Below are 16,241 nucleotides of genomic sequence, written 5' to 3' on the forward strand. Positions count from 1 at the left end.
CTTTTATGCAGACTTTTTAAGTGACTTTTATGCAAAAGAAAATAATGCGTGCAACTACTTTTTGTTTCTCAAGCTTCAATCCATCTTGTGTCAGATCTACAGACAGTAATTCCTCTTCCAAGTGTTTCAGTTGATCCTGGAAAGTCTCAGAACATTTTTCAGCTTTCCTGCTCCTCTCCAGAGCTTCTTGGTGCAATCTGGTCTGATTTTCCAAAGCTTCAGTCAATTTAGCTATTTGGGTTTCAAGCTCTGATACCATCTAGGGAGCAAGCAAACAAACAAAACATATGGGGTTAGGTGGGTGTGGAAATGTTAGAAAGATATGAAAGATGTATTCTCAAATTATTAAAAAGAGGGTAAAATATATATCTTTAAAATACATACATTTAAAAAGACAAAAAGAGAAAAATCTGCTGTAACCACCAGGAGAAAATGGCAGAAGTGGTGACATGTGAGACACCCAGAAGTGAACAGCAGAAACCGTATTTAAGATCAGTCAACCAACTAAAAGGGGCTAATATCTATAAAAAATTAATACAAATTGATTTAGACACAAACTTTCAAAAAATGTTAGCAAACCAGCAATACCTGGCAGTCAACTAACATTCTTTAAAATAAGCCAATAAAATCACTAGTCTATCAAGGAGCTGAGTGGAAAACACAGATAAGAGTGATTTAGAAAATACATGCAGCATGTAGGTGAGAATGTACATATGGATAGCTAAATCTCAGAGGAGTGCTTCCCAACTGTTAACTGTTAAAGAGTGTTTGAATAAAAGATTTTGCCAAAAAAAAAAAAAATCTGTAATCTAGCCAAAGCCCAAGGCTAAATGGATAAAATCTCATAACAAGAAACTAGGCTAACAATTCTGAAAACACTTCTAGCTCTAGACAGTTAACTTTGCAACACCTACATATAATGTAATGAATGTTAATGTTGTAAACTACTTTTAAATTCTTGAAAGCATCTGATTACACTACTGCCAAATACTGAAAGACAGGTCTATCCACAAAGTTGCTTGCTTCCCTCTTTCCCTCTCTCCTCTTCTTACTGTCATATAATTATTTGGTTACATAATTAATTATGTTGCATTTGTAACTCAGTGTTCAGACACTCATCTCCAAGCAGCCTCTTCATTTTAAGCATCTGTTTGCCTCCTGTGAATAAAATGAACAATAAGCACACAAAACTCCCATTAATTTTAATGGCACAGAATGGTTTCCAACTTAGACTGCAATTAAATACAAACAATAGTGTGTACCCAACACGCCTAAAAAACACTGAGAAATTACTGCTGCTCGTACAGTGGTAGAAAACACTAAACAATAATAAAACTGTTAGAACCCCCATACACATTTTAGGCTTTTCTGCATCATATATCACTCAGCAGGAAAAAAAAAAGCTTTCAGTAACTTGTGCCCACAGAGTCGCGCTGCTGCTGGAGAACCCAGAGCGCCTTTATCAGGCTGCAGAGCGGCTCTGGGGCAGTCCAGCCGCATGGGGCTTTTACAGGCTTCAAGGGTCCATAAACATGAGAAGGTGAGGGATCATACCACAGAAGGTGAGACCACAAAACCACCAAGCTGTCAGTTTCTCTTCCAGAGCATCCTGGAGTGACCTTCATCCCTGGCTTAGGGACAATCAACAACTTAGGGAATTCCTAAAATAGAGCTGCACCCTTATTACCCACCCATGCCTGTATCCAGTGACTTACAAAGGCTGCATTTTTGGTCCTGCAGTTCTGACCTCCACAATTTCCTGTGCCAATGACTTGTGCAGCTTGATCAGCTAGCCTGCAAAAAAACACTTTCTACTTTTTTTTTTAATGTGGCTATCAGATAATTTCAAATTAAGACCTTTTATTTCTTGTGTTACAAGTTGCAAATACCCATTTCCAGGGGCAGCTCCTACCTTGGGGACAGCAGGGTTCATCCCCGCTGCAACTAAATAATCCTCGGTAAAATCTTCCTGAACTTTATTTTTCTCTTGTGCTAAGCTGTTGTTTTTTCTTGTGCTAAGAAGAGGGCATGTGCAAACACCAGGCCCAGCCCCACAGCACACCAGAACAGAAAGCTGGCTACAGCTATACAGTCAGTAGGGCATTTCCATCAACAGCCCAAAAGTCACAGAGACAGGCACATGGTGGACTTAAGATGAGTACAAAAAAGCATCATGTAGGATGAAGTTACAAGGTCCTTCATATCATAGTGCCAATTTTTTTTTCCTCTTTTCAAAATAACAACTAATTATTCTCATCTTCTTAGTATTATATTGACAATCAATAAGCTATACTGTTCTGGTTTGGTAAGATGTTATCTTAAAACTTCCACTGTTTTATATGTACCCATATACACACACATATGCGTGCACCTAACAATTTTATTTTTTTTTTAAGATCCCTACCAACCGGAATGCATTAGAGCTGCCACATCTCTTATCAGGGTACTTGCAATTTGTATTTTCTTTTACTGCATTGCACTCACCATCCCAAGCTGAAAAGTTCTTGTCTGTTGAGTCTTTCCTTGCATGGAAGCCTCTAGACACTCTCATGGCCCTTTTTTTGAATGAAATTATCATAACTGTGTGTGCTAGTCAGAATGCAGCAGCCATGGATTTATACAGTGGCATAACTATGGTTTTCATTTTCTCAATTTTTTTCCTAATAATTTCTCACATTCTAGTTGGTTGGGGTTTTCTTGGTCAGCCCTAAGTCAGTACAGATATTACTCTGCTTTCATCAATGTTTAATTTAATTTCCCAAATTATTTTCCACTCAATTCTTTTGTTCGGGAGGGTAAAGTGGATAAATCCCTAAAACTAAATATGCATTTATGACATTGCCATAAAAATCATTAAGAAATGAGAACAACAGGGAATTTTAATGGGAGCAGTAGTAGAACCTAATCAATTTTGGCACTTAAGAGTCTGTACATCAATATGCAATGACAAAAACTGATAAAATTAAGACAATCTACAATCAGATCAGCTGTTCCTATCTCAGGTCAGGTGGGTAGGTAGTCAAGAAAAACAGTTTTGGGCATATGAATTTAACTTGCTATAACAGATCTGCAACAAAAGAAGGACCTGAACCCAGAGACCTCATACCAGGGCTGAGCTCTGTGTGAACTGAGAACATTTGCTTGCCTTGGACTTCAGGTGCCCGTGGACCCCTCCAGTATGTTACAAATAATAAGTGACAAAACACCCAAGAGCTGTCCAGACATATTCAGATGATACACATCTTACTATAACTGCTGAAAAGATCCTTAGGACACTGATTCAAAGCAGTTTCTTAGTCCTGCAACAGAATACCTATCACTGGACATTGCCAAAGTATATGCTGACTTTTTTCAAATGAAATTACAATTTTTGCTAATGTTAATTCTAAGGGCTAGTATACAGACTATGACTTACTCAGATGTCCTCCAGATACCAAAATCACCATAATTAGGAGACAATCTTCAAGAGCATTTCAGATTTCACAGAAAATCTGACTGCAGCAGTATCACAGAAAATCCAACTGTAGCAGTTGCAGTGAATAATTTTCTCACAGGCCTTTTAAAATTTAAACTTTTCACAGCTCGCTCTGACAGGTGCATGTGCAGAGGTAAGCCAGACATAGCCGACAGGGCTTGGATGTAAAGATGAACATTTTGCTGGTTCATCTAGCATATGCCATCCTATACACAAAACTCCCAGAGGAGCTGCAGTGATGATTTAAAAATGAAAAACCAAAACCTGTCTAGAGAAGGCATCAAAACACTCAGACAGGGAGGGTCCTCTTTCTCCCAGAATTCTTGCATTGTGTTTTCCTGATCCCACTAATCTAGTTTGCAAAGGCAAGTTGCTTGCAGCAATATCCTGACAGAAATCAAACAATCTTTCCTCAGGGAAAGCGAAGACCTAATTGTAATCCTCCTCCCATTATATATTAGTGCATTCATTAGCATATTTCCAGTTTCCAGCAGCAAGGCACTCAGCTGCTGGATTCATACCTAGCTGTCCTGGCATTGCTGCTGGATTGCAGTCACAAAGGGGCCGTTTTGAAACAAGCTAGCTTGGGCACCAACAACAGTACAGGCTAATTTACCCTGCCAAGAAGTTTAATGACTCACTTTTGTAGGTCTTTTACTTAAGACTGGACAGTTTACTGAAAGGTCAATAAGAAATCCTACCTGAAGACAATTGAACTTTTTCTTGATTGACTGTTAGTAAAGCATACATAGCCTAACACTGATGTTATATCCAAATCCTGGAAAGAAATTCACCCAGAGATGCAATAGGAATCTGATTGACACTGTGCTGGTTTTGGCTGGGATAGAGTTAATTTTCTTCATAGTAGCTAGGATGGGGCTATGTTTTGGATTTGTGCTGAAAACAGAGTTGATAACACAGGGATGTTTCAGTTACTGCTGAGCAGTGCTTACAGAGTCAAGGCCTTTTCTGCTCCTCACCCCACCCCACCAGCGAGGAGGCTGGGGGTGCACAAGAAGCTGGGAGGGGACACAGCCGGGACAGCTGACCCCAGCTGACCAAAGGGCTATTCCATACCATATGGTGTCATGCTCAGCATAGAAAGCTGGGGAAGAAGGAGGAAGGGGAGGACGTTCGGAGTGATGGCGTTTGTCTTCCCAAGTCACCATTACACGTGATGGAGCCCTGCTTTCCTGGAGATGGCTGAACACCTGCCTGCCCATGGGAAGCAGTGAATGAATGCCTTGCTTTGCTTTGCTTGCATGCGTGGCTTTTGCTTCACCTATTAAACTGTCTTTATCTCAACCCTCGAGTTTTCTCACTTTTACCCTTCCGATTCTTTCCCCCATCCCACTGGGGGCGAGTGAGTGAGCGACTACGTGGTGCTTAGTTGCCGGCTGGGGTTAAACCATGACAGACACATATATACCAACAGGTATATTCCTTACAAATGGAACCTTAGAAAATGTTTTTTTTAATTCTGATTTGCGGAAAGAAAAGCAGTTCACTGTAAAAGAATTTTTTGATGACAAGGTCTATGTTCTATTAGAAACAGATTCATAGGTGCATAATATTGGCATTTTAGCTTAGTTATTTCAAAACCCCTAATCTTAACGGAGAAACTCTTCTGAGAATAGATGCCAGCACTGCTTTAGTAATATAGTTCACTTTGGGGCAATGCAAATATTTTTATATATTAAATGATTTTATATATTATTTTATATTTTTTAAATGCAATTTTTTTCAAATGGGTCATAGCAGTAAAACATTAAAGCTTCATCACTTAACATACTTATCAAATACAATGATCCACAAAACTTCATCATTCAACTACAATGACCAAATTCACCAAGCAATATTAAATTTAGAGCTAATATTCATGGTTCAGGAAACTGAGCCACAATTTTTTTTTTTTTAGAAAGGACTAGCATTTTGGGGGAGTATTGCTAGAAGCACAGCAGGCCATTGCTGTATTTGCTAGCAGAGGCAGAATACTACCCTAGACGTACCTGACATAGCTCCTCTACTATATAAAAATAAACTAACAAAAGCTGGCAACTGTAAGACCAGCATTTTAGTTCCAAAGCACAGATTTAGGCAGTGGCAGATTGGAGCTGATATCTACTCTGCCTTAGTAACAAAGGCTTCCTTTTAGCACATAAATTTATTTTTTATAGCAATAATATTGAAAAACAAATCTGTCTCCATCCTTAGACCCCCCACCCCCCCAAAAAAGGAGGGGAGTTTTCCATTGCAAGAGTCAAAAAGTCTTTTTGGGGGGGTGAGGGGAGGAGAGAGAGGTTAGCGCATAGCACCCAAATAAATGAATGTTAACACTGTTATGGAAAACTACCTGTTTTTCTGAACATCAGTTTCTTTACCTCTAAAATAAAAATAATCACAGCTGTTTAGAAAAAGAATAGTTGATTATTGTATATTTTACAGTAGTTCTCTGAAACAGAACATGACTTCTCCAAGCAATGCTGTTACTTGGAGAACCAGTCACATTTCCTCTCAAGCAGCTGGAAAAGTTCGTATCTGCAACAAAATAAAGACCAAGTTTGAATCCTCCCCAATACTACCAGTGTGCAGGATGATCAAGTGGGCAACCCAGCATGTAAAGCTAATATTAAGGAATAAAATCAGGAACAATAAGAACTAAGTAGCATGCACTGTGCAGGTACTGTAGTATATCTACAAAGAGACTAAGAGCTGCTCAACATAGTACGCAAATGGACTTAGCTGCAACTAAATCTTACAAAAGCAGCAGAAGCAAAATCTTTTTACTCAATAGCTACCAGTCAAATTTCCCTTTCTCAGCAGTTCTCAAAATAATCAACATTTCAACAGAGCGTACTGTATGCCAAAACACCAAATAGTACAAACACACAAGCACATAAAATTCTCATTAGATTTCTATTTTAAAGCATTTTCCTTATGGAAACAACACCGCATGACATATAGCAAAACTGTAAAGAGCTTCTATATTAAAAAGTTGCTGCCACACTTCCTCTTCAGTGTATCACTTTCAAATGTTAATAATTTTCACAAAGCTTGTTTTCATTGAAATTCTGCATACTGACTCTCAAACTAAGGTACAGGAGAGCTGTTTGTATTTTTTAACAAAATATTTAATCAGAACGCACAGGGATATTTTCAAGAGTTATTTCCAGTCTTGGACAGAATACAAAAACATTTGCTAACATAAAAAACTATCCCATCAGCAGGAGATGCTAGAATCTTAAAATCTGGCAAGGACACAGAGGTTGTTTTTCAGTGGCTCAGTGAAAACAGCTTTTGATTTAGTGTGTGACTTTTAATTAAATAATAGTCCTCACTGACAAAATTAATAAATGTCCATGTAAGCAAGTGAGAAATTTCAGTGCAGTGTCGGGATACTGACATCGGTCAGACTGTATTCTGGCTCGCCTTCCTCCTGAGCTGTCCCTTCTGTACCTGTACATGCAAACACACCTTTGCAAACACCCCCAGCCAAAACCTCTCAAGCCAGCACATTAGAATACCAAGCTGTCTCCCTACTGCCTTTCTCCTGGATGGTGAACAGTTACAGTTTCAACAATGTTTAACTGTAAATGTGAAAATACTTTTTTCTTTTTAGGTGCAGGTTTTGAGGATTGGAGGGAAAGAAGTTGCCTGGAGCAACTCATCAATTATGTCTGCTTTGAGAAACAGGTCAGTCCTTAAAGTCACTATTGTAGCAGCAAATCCAATCTTGTTCACATGTTCCACTAAATCATAGTGACCGCACAGCCACTTTTGACGTCCGCTAAGTGGTACTGAAACCAAATTTCAATGTCTTAATTGAAAGACCATTCCATGTCTTCTCTTGTTAACAGCATTTATTATTAATTTCATTTCTGACCTCCTCCTACTTAATAAGACATAGATGCTTTTCACCTATTATCTCAAATCAGTAGACAACAAAATTAAAGGTTTCTGTCATTTCAAAACCTAAGCAGAAGGAAACAACACTCTAACAGATTAATAAAATGAAAAAGGATCCAAAGAGCATAAATACACACATTAGGCTAGTGCAGTAGTTGCTAACTTACTATGTCTTTGCTCTCCTCTTTGCAATTTATTTCTTGGATCCTCTCCAAAATGGCCTTCTCAGAAGGTTTAACTATTGCAGATCCACCGCTGAGTAGGGTAGCAATTTGCTCTTTAAAAGCCACTAAAGAGCTCTGAGCAGTCCTGGCCTCTTCTCTGCTGCTCTTCAAGCTTCCATCCAGCTCACTGGAAGACTTCTTCAGATTGTACAGTTCCCGCTTTGAGGCATCCAAAGCTTTCTGGTTCGCAATCAGTTTATCTTGGAGGTTTCTGATCTCCATCTCCACACTCTGTTTCCCTATTATAGTGCTGTCAAGATCCTAAAATATGTGAAAGATTAAACCAGGCTTTTAAATTTTGTTATAACCCCTCCCCCTCCACACACAAAGCAGGGAGTAACTCAGAAGCAAGTACTGCAGATAGAGAAATTAGGACCCATATTGCTCATATGGGCTCAACATCAGGGCTTCATAGAACTCCCACTGAAACTGATGAAAGCCCAAAGCCTGCTGTAATCACACTACAGAGTAACTTCTTGCAGTGGCCTGCAAGAAGTAATACATAAATAAAATTTGCAAGTAAACAAAAAACAATTTTTAATTGTAAAACTATTTCTATCTTATTTTTTCATTCAGATAATATAACTTAAAAAACAAACAGTGAACGAGATGTAACACAAATAAAGCCAAAGTACTACGCCTTGGAGGGGAAAGAATATAATAGAATATTTGTGTTGGAAGGGACCTACAATGATCATCTAGTCCAACTGCCTGACCAGTTCAGGGCTGACCAAAAGAATACACACAAACTTTTTGAGTATAGTGTTAAGAGCAGAATTAGAGGTAATCTCTGAGATCAGCTTACCTGAATGTGACAAAAATTCCTGAGATTATTTATACAGAGAAATGGGGAGTAAGGGGCCAAACAAAAAAAAGATGATGATGTTAAGACAGCATAAAAGAAGGTGGGAATGCTGAAATACCAATTTCACCTCAAAGAAGAAATCTTTAGATTTTGAAACACTCAGAAAAATTTTCAAAAAGGGAATTATTCTGAGCTATGTCATCCTCTGAAGAAAGCAAAATCCCTATTACTATAAGATCAAATTTGCCTGAGGAATAGAAGAAAGTCAATGAAGAGCTGTGTCCTTCCACAGAGCCAACTGCCTCCACCTGCTGTTTAGCTGGGCTGTTGCTGCACAGAAGCATGACTGGGGAAGGATTAATGGGATGGCGGTTCTATCTAGTATCCTTGTAACTTTTTTTTTTTTAAGTCAGTCCCTTGCATTTCAGAAGTAATACACTCAAAGACAATGTTGTCTTCAGTAGGGAGACAGGGTACTGTAAGATAAGGCTGCCTGGTGAATAGCCCATAGGATTTACTGCTCAGAGGCATCCTCAGATCTTTGGCATTTTGTCATGGTTCTCATTCAGCCCCTGACACCCATGATCCTTTTCTTCTTGGCCCAAAGCTTTTAAAAGTTATTTTCCCTTTACCTTTTGATGAATCAAGACTCAGTTTGGAAAGAAGGAAAAATAGCCGGTACATATATATATCTCTATCAGTTGTGTATAAAATATTGACCCAACAGGGCAGAGCAGACAGACAGAACTGTGTATCCTGACCAATGATGCAAAAGCAAATGATGATAGAAAAATGAAAGAAAAATAACCCATATAAACACAAAGAAAAAATAATCTCTCTCATTCAGTCAGCTTGTGAACCTCTTTCCTTTCCCCACAACAACAATATTAAGAGTACTTACACATTCATATACAAGAATAAAATTTGCAGTGAAACCAACTAAAAGTACAGCGAAGACTAAGTCTTCATTCCTCAGGGTATTATCTGATTGACAGAAACAAATAGGAAAGAATATTACTTCACGCAAGACGAAATTATGCCAGAGGATGGCATATTTATAGAGAGCGATTGAATTTCTCTGGAAGTTTCAGTTGTTTAGTAGAGGCTCAGTAAGTGGATTGATATGAACCAAGATTGTATACACTGGAGTTAAAGAATTGTTCCTGGAGAAGCTGGTGAATATGGTGACCACTCAGGGGTCTCTCAGGGTCTACGTGTGCTTACTGTGTAGCATAGTAAGTTATTTGTATTAATGGAATACATGCCAATCAAGTAGTAAATCTGGGAGTATTTATGTAGATCAGCAGTGAGGACGGACAAAAAAGGAGTTTGGGAGGCACCCTTGCAAATAAAATATAAACATACGATACTAAAAATACTAAAATTTTTAAATAGCTTCAGAAAGGCAAACATGCAAACACATAAATGAAAGCAAACCAAAACAAACCCTGTCATTTAGGAAATTATTTGTTACTACTCCTTTCTAAAGTAATTGTAGAACTCTCTTGGAAACAAATGTTGGCATGATACCTTGCCATTTCCTCTTTTTTATTCTAAACACGTCCTACTAATAGAAAATTCCCACCTGTGTTCAGAATTACACTATGATAATTACAGCAAAGAATAAAGAGTGGTTTATTTCAATTACAGTTTTCAGCAGTGTGTATTTTTCCTTTCAGAAAGGCAGTGCAAAAGTAGTTTGCCAGTACCAGGGAGCTTACCTAATTACAATCTTGTTTCAAATGGTGAACATCTGCAAACAAACACAGTTGAATCAAAAGATCAAGGTATAAAATAAGGAACTGCAAGCCTGTTGATGCCTAAACATTAAAAAAAAAAAAACCCAAAACCAAAAAACCACAGCACAAAACCCTCAAAAACCGCCCAAGCAATTTACAGAATGAAAAGCCATAAAACTCAAAACATTAAAATTCTGAACAATCCTCCTTGAAACCTGTCTTGAATGGAGAGCATTTACACTGGCTAGCTTCAGCAAGGTCAGCCTGAATGTTGAACAGTATCCAGAAATTTAGAGACTGTGACACATACAGGTGGTATCCCAACTAGAAGCAAACCCCTAAGAGCCTAAGTGATCAGTGCAGACAGATAAAACAATTTCCACCCCAGAAGAGTGAAAGGATGAAACCACAACAGCTCATATTTTCTCTTTGGCTCCTCAACATTTATGGCTAATGTCCCATGGCTCTGAATTATATTAAGGTTTCAGTATGCAGCTTGTAGGGTCAACACTGGCACACAACAAATTTTGAAAACAGGAATAATTATGCAAATTGATGTTCAAAGAAAACAGAATTGGACATTAGGTGGATTTACCCAGGATAGACCATGTCAATGACTGGTTGTTAGACACGAGAGATGTGGCAGATCTACCATGGCCGTGCTCACCTGCGGATGTAGAAAGCAGCACACAAAGGTTCTTCAGCTATCTGAGACCAGAGCAAAAGGGCTCATACGGCACAGTGCTGTGCTTAAAGTTACCCAACTCAGGCTGAGAAGCAGTCTACCCACACTCACCCGCTGGCGCCCTACCTGCACTAGACTACAGAAGATGTTAAAGTACCCAGACCATTGCACAAGACACTGGCAAGGCCTCCCTCATGAGAAATGTGGTCAATATGAGGTCAGCTGCATTCACAGACAATGCGTTCAAGCTGTAACAGGTGGGGAAAATTATTTCTGTCTTAAGCAGAGAAAGAGGGACTCTTTTCTAAAAGAGCTGTATTTAACACTGCAAAACAAAATGAGGGAGATATGATCACATTAGAGGCAGACAAATGAAAGAGAGGAAACAAGACAGAATAAGATCTTTTAAGTAATAATACATATTAATACATATCCTCACTCTGTTGATCTCAATATCTACAATGCATTTTTTTTAAAGCTGTGATAACTCTTACTTAATATACTGTATTCTTTCATATTTCTCAAGATTTCAACTAGCATGTCCTATACACATTTAAGGACTGTTGGTCTGTCATTTCATCAAATAATCATTTTTTTTAAAGTGGATACTAGTCAAATTAGTCACTATTTCTGAGCCAGTTTTAAGTGTCAGATTACATACTATAACTAATAATTAATCTATTTCAGCTTTGAATTTCTTTAGAACATCTGAGTGAACACTACCTACTCCAAAGTGATTCAGGTGTTCAAATTCAGTTTTCCAGAGCTTGAATTACCTCCTCTAGTTCTCCCTTCCTAAAGGAAAAAAAACACCAAGAAACAAAACAAACAAACAAACAAAACCACCAGCACAACTGAAGCAGAATCAGAGAAAACACAACAGGTCCACATCCCAAAAGTACTGTAGTATTTTATTATGGTTGTAAGTAAGCACAAATTTAATTGCTCATTTACCTAACCATACACTGGAAAAATAAAAATATTTACTTTCACCTAATCCAATAGATTAAAACAGGCTGTGGATATGGTTTTTCTCTAATTATTTTGCATGTATGACATTGCAGAAGTATGCCATACCCTATTAAAAAAGCCACTATTGTGGCTTTGCAGATGAGGTTATGATAATACTGATTTTCATCTCCAGCACCAGCTTTCATCTTAACTTCTAAAGAAAAAAAAAATAGCAAAGAAGGTACAAAACTTCTATTTTTGTACTGAAATTTTTGGCCCTAGGAATGGCTTTGTTCCATTTTAAATTCTGAGCAAATTTTTTACAATCTGTGGACTTCCAATACTAAAAAGTATCCAACTGCATTTTCTTATCCATTTACATGTTGGAATCAAGCTCAGGTGCTTGCAAGTTTGGCAACGTTTAATTTCAGAAGCTCCGCAAAGGTCTTCCCACAAAACACCTGCAGAAGAGAGGATGGCACGAAGGCCTCCCTTTCCACTGAGCCCTCTGAAGAGCGGTGAAGCTTTAATTAACAATCTTTCAGGAAGCAACGGCGTTCACTTCTGTCTTTCACTGTTCCTACACACGGAGTAGCTCCTAAAACAATTTCTTATTGGAAGGGAAACTGAATTATCATTTGCTGTTCAAGTTAAAATGGAGAGGTTTCCCCACAGACTGCACATAGACCACAGCCGCCTAATCACACAGTCTATATTACCCAGCAGCGCTGTGGACAAACTACGTGGACATACTCCTCCTGAACCCCATTAATTATCTCAGCCATGGCTAAAGCAATGGGCAGCTGCACCAAAGATGTTAGAGGAACTCGTTCTCTCCTGATCCAATGTAAACTGTTGTAAAGCTTTTCATAGAAGAGGTTATCAACTAGGCAAGCCTCTATAGCTCTTCCTTAATTAGTTATCCATCAAAATTACAATGATATTGCATGCAATTTTTTTAAATTTCAAACAAAATTATAATTTTCACAGAAACTTTATAAGAGAAATTACTCTTCTGAAAGCTATTTCCATTGATATCAGCTTTGAACCTAACACATGGTAGGGGAAATCCCAAGCCCACTTGAACTGATGACAAAAGTTTCACTGACTTCTGTGGAGTCAAGATCCCCACTGTTTGTTTATAGAAGAAAAGAAAAGAAATTCAAAGGCACTTTTAAAAACAGTGACATTGTTATGCTTACTGTAAAGACACTGGCTTTTTTCTCAGATTTAAAAATAATTAGAACTTTAAAATACAGTAAGTTCAATCCGGAGTTTATGGAAACATGAAGATTTGCTACAGGAAAAGCAAAAAATTTAGCAGAGAAATGAAATGCACGTTTTTCCCTTCCAATGAGATAAAGGGAAATACAAGACTGTAAGAAGGTGGATACAGACATTAAAGCTCAGAAGACAGCTGAGGCTCTGCCCGGAGAGTTCAGACCTTTAACAGCAACAGGCACACAGAGACAGTGTCCAGAGCCTTACCTGGATGTTGGCAATATAGCTGTCCCACATACAGAACTGGAGGAATTACTGATTCTTTTTGGTCAAAATTCACTAATAATGACAGGGCCATTTTCTAAAGGGCTTTCATGAGATTTAATGTGAAACATTCATACTGTATCATATAATAGCAGCATCAGCTGTTAACATAGAGATGCAACCTTTGAATCAGGAAGTCCAAGACTGATGGAAGCTCAGAGGATATATGGCCAAAAGTATTTTTGTGTGCTTGCCCATACACAAGCTACTGGCAACTCTCACAGCTTAGGCAAGAGTTATTCGGCCTGACATAGCAGATTCCTACATAATTGCCATCCTTCACCAGCATCTATCACTCTACAACCCCTGCCACAACCACAAGTCCCTCTCCTCCGTTTTATTTCTTGGAGCAGCCATGTGTTAACCGATGCCGTTGTTACCCTTCCAGAGGAAACTTTGGGCTTTTGGGCTTTCATCTGTTTTGAAGAGCAGAGTATTTATGTTAAATAATTTGAGAGGGTTTTTAGTCCAGAGAAGGATATTTGAACTTACTTCATCATTATGAATGAGCACCTCAGTCAGCATCAGGGTTTCAACATACTAAGTCAATTACACATACATATACAAAAAAACCCCCACATTACATCAACTGTAATAATAAGGTATAAAAGAGAATGCTGGTATCTTCCAGATGAATTCTTATACCAGCCACATCTCCAGTTACCACTGTTATACCACAAGGACTCTAAACTAGCTTTCTCTTATCTCCCGTCTTCTCTGATGATTCAACCTGGAAATATTTGTGATGCCTGCTGAAACGTGTCCCTAATATGTATTTTCTTAATGAGATAAACAAAAAAAAAAACAGGTTCTAACTGAGAAAGTCATTACTTTATTTATCTATTGGGACAAGTAAAACCTAAAATAATTTGGTTGTGTCTCCTACAATCAAAGTGTAGGCATGTTTCTCAAGTTTACTCAATTTCCTTAAATAATAAGTTTATATTTTAACTAACTATGTTTTCATACAATCAATTTATTTGGATAAATTTATACTGATTAGATGCTACTTAGATAAATTTTATTCATTAGTAACATAATTTAATACAAGTCAGTATTGAACACTGAAGAGCATTTTCATGGTTAATTTTGCATCACTAGTACATGCAGATATATTTGTATTAATTAAAATTGCTTGATTATATTTCAAATATGTTCTTTAAAGACATTGCATGGTGCAAATCTTTGCAAAACAGATGTTTAAATTAACACTTCAGAGAGAAACACAAATATTTCCAGGTTGAATCATCAGCAAAGATGTGAAACAGAACAAGCCAGTTTACTAGTTCTTGTGGTTCATCAATGGCAATGCTGTAAAAAAGGCAAATTCATCTGGAAAAAGAATATATGCATCTTCTTCTATATCTTAAATAAATACCATATAGGAATTTATTAAATACTAGAAAGAAACTTGGTTAGAGCAAATAAGACATTTTATGAAGACCTACAGACATTCTTAAAGAATGTCATAATTCTTTAATATGATTACCATAATCAATAATCCCTGTCTAGGCATACAGAAAGAAAGAACAGGTGTTCTGATTCTCAGTCTAGAAATCTGGGCAGCATCTAAAAGTTATTTTCCATCATATGCAAATTCAATATCCAGCACTGCCAGAATAAAGGTAGGCACAATATTTACAGAATTCCACAAGCAAGCTCTTACAATATTCACTCAGAAATGTGAGAAGTTCAGCATTCTAAAAGAAAAGCAATAAACTACAACAAAACCAGCTTGATGGCTTGCTATTGTTACTTATATTAGTTTCGAGATTATATTAGTTTCTGTTCTTTGCTGTTTGATATTGTGACGCAGCGAGGCTAAGAGGGGAATAGGTAAAATTATCATTCGCTTGCTAGTGCTGCTCAAATGAAAACCAGCTAACTGCAACAAATACTAGAGTATCAAATATAAAAAGAACATTCTGAATTACTCTCACATATTAACCTTGTAACCTGCTAAAATATTGCTTGAACGTAACCAACCTGGCTTTCATTTTCTTCATCAAGAATTTCAGAATTTACAATCTGTTTAATTGATCATTAGATAGCTGCCTCCTCCTGGGACATAAAGAAAGGCACCTGGTTAAGAGAGGGAGTTCAGAGAAATCCCAAGGAGCAGGAGTGAAGAACTACCTAGCAAGAAAAACTGGCAATGATTCAGAGAGGTGTCAGGGAACAGTGCTGTGGCCAAGGCTTGCTAGAGAAGGCTGACAGAACAATGTGATGGCCTCTGTACACTTAGGAAGAATTTTGAGAGAAAACTAGGGGAAACAGGCCATCATCTCAATCCTTAATACAGAAGATGGCCAATATGTTTGGCCCTGGGAGCTTCAGGCAAACACGAGCAAGAATCACTTGTACTCAGTCTGTGCTGGGTAAACTCTGCTACAGGCAATTCCACTAATTAAAGCTCAGAAAACAGTCCAGGAACACGGTGCCGTATGTGTGGGTGTCTTCTGGCACAGGAACAGTACGGATTTCTGCTTTTCACCTTCACGGAGAAACATGTCACAACATGTGCAACTCTGTTCATGTGCTTATTTAAACTGCGCAGCAAAGTATATTACAAAGTCAAACCAACTTTATACCACTGATGCCCTTCCTGTAACCTAATAAGACACCCGTCAGGGGAACAGGGGATGCCATACATCCTCCTTTAGATATATGGATTTAAAGCATTTTTGGTGTTTTGCGTATTTTTTTAATACTGAATTCCTTAATACACTTTTGTGAACACGAAACCTTCTCAACAGATTTGCTCAGTATCTGCAAATTTAAGCAGTTAAACTGAAACACCACTGGAGGAATCTGCAGCCCCTAGATAAGCTCTGATGGCACACACTTCATTTGAAAGGCAATGCTAATAATTTAGCCAGACATTTCTGTAAAATGGGTTAAATAAATTATA

The 16,241-nt window shown here is 37.9% G+C and overlaps 1 protein-coding gene across 2 annotated transcripts in view; it reads right to left on the reverse strand.

Annotated features, from left to right (window-relative positions):
- The window catches only part of LOC142408449 (coiled-coil domain-containing protein 170-like), a 65,971-nt gene that overhangs the window by 13,427 nt on the left and 36,303 nt on the right, over positions 1-16,241 (reverse strand). For both annotated transcript variants that reach the window (XM_075498972.1, XM_075498971.1), the window contains 2 exons: positions 7,549-7,866; positions 59-259 (listed from right to left, as the gene is read on the reverse strand). In XM_075498972.1, the coding sequence (XP_075355087.1) occupies positions 59-259; positions 7,549-7,866 (519 nt within the window). The remainder of the gene's footprint in view (positions 1-58; positions 260-7,548; positions 7,867-16,241) is intronic.

Source organism: Mycteria americana, chromosome 3, assembly GCF_035582795.1.
Source record: "Mycteria americana isolate JAX WOST 10 ecotype Jacksonville Zoo and Gardens chromosome 3, USCA_MyAme_1.0, whole genome shotgun sequence".
Classification (NCBI taxonomy): Eukaryota; Metazoa; Chordata; class Aves; order Ciconiiformes; family Ciconiidae; genus Mycteria; species Mycteria americana.